The 6,283-nt window shown below is 40.2% G+C and overlaps 1 protein-coding gene across 1 annotated transcript; it reads right to left on the bottom strand.

Annotated features, from left to right (window-relative positions):
- Positions 1–1,304: 1,304 nt before the first annotated feature.
- Positions 1,305–4,136, bottom strand: LOC124010136 (aquaporin-1-like). Its single transcript, XM_046322502.1, has 4 exons — positions 3,721–4,136; positions 2,954–3,115; positions 2,678–2,758; positions 1,305–2,453 (listed from the first exon to the last, which is right to left on the bottom strand). Exons 1-4 carry the CDS (start codon positions 4,102–4,104, stop codon positions 2,289–2,291), a joined length of 792 nt encoding a protein of 263 aa, XP_046178458.1. The 5' UTR covers positions 4,105–4,136; the 3' UTR covers positions 1,305–2,288.
- Between the last annotated feature and the right edge of the window lie 2,147 nt (positions 4,137–6,283).

Raw genomic sequence — 6,283 nt, 5'->3', positions numbered from 1 at the left:
TCCATATTATGGCAGGAACAGCTCAAATAAGCAAACATGAATGACGGTCCATTACTTTAAGACATGAAGGTCAGTCAATCCGGAACATTTCAAGAACTTTGACAGTTTCTTCATGCGCAGTTGCAACAACCATCAAGCGCTTTGATGAAACCGGCTATCACGAGGACCGCCACAGGAAAGGAAGAACCAGAGTTACCTCTGATGCAGAGGGAACTACATATTCTTTATCCCTTTATACTTGTCTGTATAAGCTAGTAGTTTGGAATTGTTAGCTAGATTACTCGTTGGTTATTACTGCATTGTCGGAACTAGAAGCACAAGCATTTCGCTACACTTGCATTAACATCTGCTAACCATGTGTATGTGACAAATACAATTTGATTTGATTTGATTTGGATAGGTTCATTAGAGCTACCAGCCTCAGAAATTGCAGCCCAAATAAATGCTTCAGGGTTCAAGTAACATACACATCTCAACAGCAACTGTTCAGAGGAGACTGTGTGAATCAGGCCTTCATGGTCAAATTGCTGCAAAGACACCACTACTAAAGAACACCAATAATAATAAGAGACTTGCTTGGGCCAAGAAACATGAGCAAATTGACATTAGACTAGTGGAAATCTGTCCTTTGGTCTGATGAGTCCAAATTTGAGATTTTTGTTCCAACTGCCGTGTCTTTGTGAGACGCAGAGTAGGTGAAGGAATGATCTCCACATGTGTGGTTCCCACCGTGAAGCATGGAGGTGGTGTGATGATGTGGGGGGTGCTACGCTGGTGACACTGTCAGGGATTTATTTAGAATTCAAAGAACACTTAACCAACATGGCTACCACAGCATTCTTCAGCAATACACCATCCTATCTGGTTTATGCTTAGTGGGACTTTCATTTGTTTTTCAGCAGGACAATGACCCAACTCACCTCCAGGCTGTGTAAGTGCTATTTAACTGAGAAGGAGAGTGATGGAGAGCTACATCAGATGACCTGGCCTCCAAAATCTCCTGACCTCAACCCAATTGAGATGGTTTGGGATGAGTTGGAAGGAAAAGCAGCCAACAAGTGCTCAGCATATGTGGAAACTGCTTCAAGACTTTTGGAAAAGCATTCCAGGTGAAACTGGTTGAGAGAATGCCAAGAGTGTGCAAACCTGTAACCTGCAAAGGGTGGCTACTTTGAAGAATCTAAAATATATTTTGATTTGTTTAACGCTTTTTTGGTTACTACATGATTCCATATGTGTTATTTCATAGTTTTGATGTCTACACTATTAGTGAAAATAAAGAAAAACCATTGAATGAGTAGGTGTTCAAACTTGACTGGTACAGTTTATTCTTTAATGACAAAAAATACTTTATTTCCACAAAGCAAACACTAAAACAAAGAAAATGTAAATACCGTAGGGGCAGTTCGATATTAACTGGGGCGGTCCAAAATAGTATTTTGGCTGTTTGGCTGTATTTTAAATTCTGATACTGAGATGCGCTGTTTGTTGCGGATCCTCATTATCCCAAGTCGTCCTATAATAATGTGGCTACATACAGTAGGCTTCCAGCAGGCCCAGTTATTCAGGAAAGCTTGACAACTCTGCTGTCCCGCACCTAGAGCTTAACGCTTCAATAACCTATAGCCTAAATATAGTTAATTTCACTTTTAAAATGCATTACCTTTTATGTGTGGCATCAACACAACCAGTTACAATGTTTTAATGATTAGGCTACTTCAAAAGTCTTCTGTAGGCTACCTGCGCACATTCGTCCAAAATATAATTCCGGCATTCAAACTGTGCAGATTGTGGCGTTGCATATATTTGTTGCATTTATTTTATATAATTATAAATATAGTATCAAAATATTAAATCTGATTTCCACCTGGATGATCATTGTCTGCAGCCGGCTCTGATCGTAGTGTAGTTCTAATGAAAGGCAGGGAGAGTTAGCTCGTCAGTGGTGGTTAGCAAATCCTCAACCTTCTGGCCCGTAGCCTTGCGTGGCATCGACTGTACCACAAAACCCTGCTGAAGTGGCAAAGTCGATATCTACGTTAAACAACACAGGGTCACTACAGTTATTTGTGGTCGTAAAACATAATTTCGTGTTAATTCTATAAGGGGGGAGGGTGCACATTTTTTTTACAGTACATTTTGAACTGTCCCCTCGGTGTACAAATGTTTCAACCTTCAACACAGGACAAACAGAAACACAATACAACATGTCTGTTACAGCAATAATAAAAGTTATATAACTGCATAAATCAAACTGACAGTTTAAATTAATTCTACATATGGATCTTTCAGCGGCTGGCAGAGACTGCAAAATTTGGGGCATCATTCTCACTGTCTGGCCCACTGACCAGAACACTCCACCGCTGACTGAAGTCATCACTTCTAGGATACAGGAGGAAGTCATAGATAAGGGCTGCTGCTACACCTCCACACATCGGCCCCAGCCAGTACACCTGGAGTACAGGAGCAGAAATGGTGCCAACAATTCAGTATCTGTGCTGAACCAAGAGCTGCTGTGGAACAGGTCTATTTTTATGAGACCAACCTGGATAATTAAAAGTTAGATAATAATACAAAAGTGATAGAGGTGCAGTTGATACACAAGAAGCCATCATTAATATGATATGATAGTTTTGACGACAACACAAGCATTAGGGTGAAAAAGGTGAAAGATTACCCAATGGTCACCAAAGTGTTTGGAGATTACAGCTGGCCCAAATGAGCGAGCAGGATTAATGCCACATCCAGTGAAACTGATCTGAGGATAGAAACAATTAACCATAGCATTTCTGGCATGTTTATGTTATACTGTACCGCTATATTGCACTTACACTGGAGATTATGGATTTTCCTGAAGTTTGTTTATAGCAAGACTATAATCTACTGTAGATCTACCGTGTAAAGCTGAAAACATTTTATCAGCACACATGTTTGGGTAGCATTATTCACTTACTGCTGCAAGATGTCCCAGGCCAACAGAGAGCCCGATGGCTAGAGGGGCAGAACCGGTGACATCCCCACGCCTTTTATCAGTCACTGCTATGACACATAGGACCAGCTGGAAGGTGGTCAGGAGCTCGATGACAAACCCTTGTCCTACACTTATTTTATTCAGCTGGAGAAGACCGGAGAGGATATGATGAGCTTGTGAAACATAAGGTGGCATCTGAGCTGAGATCTGAGATGCCTGACGGCTCAAGCGTTGATTAAGTCAGTCTGATTTAAAGTAGATGAGTTTAAGCTTACTTTAGATTACATTTTCACAAAAGTCTTCAACATGTCTGAATCAATTACATTTAAAATGAATTCATTCCAATGTATATTTTCAGCATTTTAATACTTAGTGGCAATCTGCAATTGGTACATACATTTTACATACATTTTTTTTACTTTTAAATTAATGATACAGTATATATCCATTGATTCTTGAGGAATATAACTTATTCCATCAGAACCCCAAATAATCTTATTTAGCTCCTTTTTTTACCATGTAATTGTAAACAAACAATGTATAGCCTCAAAACATGGTTAAAACTTTAATTTTGTTAACATGGATGGTCAGTCCTTGCATCTATAGCGCTGTCTATAAATTTGAAAGTGATAAAAAATGTCCAGACCCAGCACTCAGCTTTCTCCTAAAACAGTGGTGGGTGACTGCTTTGTTATTGTTTGAAATCTCTCCATATTAGCTGAAAACAGTCAAAAGTGATATCCACTCACGTGATTAACTCCCAGTGCATCAATGTTTGTCGGCTTGACTCCATACACTATGGCACTAGCGACTACAGCTCCCAGCATCTGAGCCAGGATGTAGAACACTGCCTTGAACACACTGATCTGGCAGCTGACCAGCAGACCTAGGGTGATGGCTGGGTTCAGGTGGGCTCCACTGATGTGGCCCAAACTCTGGGCCAGCGTGGCGATGGCCAGACCAAAGGCTAACGCTACTTTAACCTCCTGGTCAGGCATGGAGTTATGTTTATTCCCGATAGCAGAAGATATACCGATGAATATAAAGAGGACCATACCAATCAACTCTGCTAGAACAGCCCGCCAAAACGCCCAATTTCTGAGTTCTTCCATCACAGTGGTGTTGGGTGGCATTTGTGTTGTGTCTTCAGTGTTACTAACAATGCAAGCCAAGCAGCATTTATACCGTAGTGTTACTGTAGATCCCTAGTGAAAGTAGGAGGAGACTGACATTCAAAGTAGCAGGAAATACCGCTAACAAGAGACTTCAGGTTTTCACCCCTTTTTCTCAGTCACCCCATAAAATATGTACATCAGTTCTAAACAGAAATTGTTGCACTGAAAAGTGACTGACAAACATTACTATACAGGAACTCTTAAAGCACATTCTTTGCAATTCAAATGATTTACATTTGTCAAATATCTATGTTAAATTTAGAATTAAAAAGGTTGTTAAAGTTGAGAACAGGACATTTACATCGATTTCCATGCTTTATTTCTGACAAGAAGTCAAACATGCTGCAGGGTGTATAAGTCCTCACAGACAAATACAAAATGGTATCTTATACGTCTAGTATTTTTTTAAATGTAATGTCTGAAAACATTTTGCTACGGTGTGCCCTACTGATCATGACCCAGGTGTCTTACAGCTGGCGTTGAGACTATTGAGGTAAATTATCCAACTAATGTGTTATACCACTGCACTGCAAGTCATGAATCGTTTCCAGGGTAGATTAAAACAATATAATGGCTTTAATTTACTCCAAGACCTACTGAGGGCCTGATCGCCAAGGGCGCAGGACATCAGAACCTCCGACATCACTCCACCTATCAGTGGTTGCTATGACACACAGCACAAGCTGGAGGGTGAGAATACATTCTATGCCAAATCCTTGATTCCATTCAACTACAAGAGAAGAGAACAGGAAAGCATTTGGTTAATCTCGCCCCGCATAACTGTCTGAAAATACAATAGAATTACGATCATTCAGAGGATGTATTTAAGCAGAGGGAGTTGAAAGATAAGGCGGCTTTGCTTCTTTCAGCTCCAACAATCGCTGCCAGGAAGGGAGAGCTTATATTAAAGGCTGAAATCAGAAGAAAACACATGAACTCAATGCATAGAGCCGCTGTTGATTCAATAGATGGCTTACACGTTTCGAGGACATTATACATCTAAATCTTGTATTGCAACTTCTGTACAGTGACCTGAGCTGGAGCGGCATATGCTACAAAGGACACCATTAACTTTGAAATTCTGTTTGCATTTAAATCCCAAGTTAACTTGTCTATAATGTAAATTATTTTTGGATCAACTCATGGTAGGCTACTGACGAACACAGAACTGGCAGCTGACCAGCTGGGTTCAGGTTAGCTAAAGATTGTACACCAGATAATGTGATAAATCCATTTTTGGTGTCTATTACTGGGAGTTTCTCCTTGAGAAAACCGACTGGATAAATACTAAAAGAGCAAATGTTCCATAGCCTGTAGGTAGGTAGGCGTTGGTTTGTTGGACGAGTATCTGAACAGAGAGTTCAGCTCTTTTCTATAGTCTGCAGATAACACAACATATGTGTATACTTATCGGTGGCACAAATTGGGATATGGGGGAGGGGAATGGGCAGGGTATATGCAAATGAAATACTGTAGCTTTTACTGTATTGTTTTTTCAGACATTTCTGTAGTATTTACTACAGTGTTTTTTGTGTCTGTGGATAATACTGCAGTATTCTATAGTAAAACTATAGTCTTTATGTGGGAGCTGCCACCATGGTTTTGCTAGTTCAATATAGGCGCTAGGTCAATGGTTTTATGGAGCACAAATGAAGCTGTTATGCCAAGTTTGTATCATACACCCTCACACGGTTTAGTCTTGCAACTAGCACCTTATCCAAAAGTTAATTTTGAGTAATTAGTTTGGCTTGAATCAGGTATGCTTTTTCAACTGTCTGGTTTGATTGAATCAGCTGAGAGCCATGTCACAATAGAGGATCTATTCAATCTGTGAAGCTGAAGTGTTACAGATTCCGCAATAGTAATGTAAAGGCAATTTGCGATTGAGCCGACGTATACAGCGTTTACCGTGAATGCAGTCTCCGCTAAAGCATGAACATTGCCTTTAAATTTCAATCACGCTGTAAAAGTGAACTTCCGCGATGCGGATTGAATAGAGCCCTAAGTAGGCCTGTTAGAATTCATGTTTCCTTTCTCCATTTGAAGTAATCACTGATTAGACATGACATGTTTGGGCAAGTGAATACAACGGCTCCAGAACATGGCTTTCACCTGTCCAGTCATTTCTAATGACTGA

This window comes from Oncorhynchus gorbuscha, linkage group LG22 (assembly GCF_021184085.1).
Source record: "Oncorhynchus gorbuscha isolate QuinsamMale2020 ecotype Even-year linkage group LG22, OgorEven_v1.0, whole genome shotgun sequence".
NCBI lineage: Eukaryota > Metazoa > Chordata > Actinopteri > Salmoniformes > Salmonidae > Oncorhynchus > Oncorhynchus gorbuscha.
This window is presented reverse-complemented; position numbering and strand designations above follow the sequence as displayed.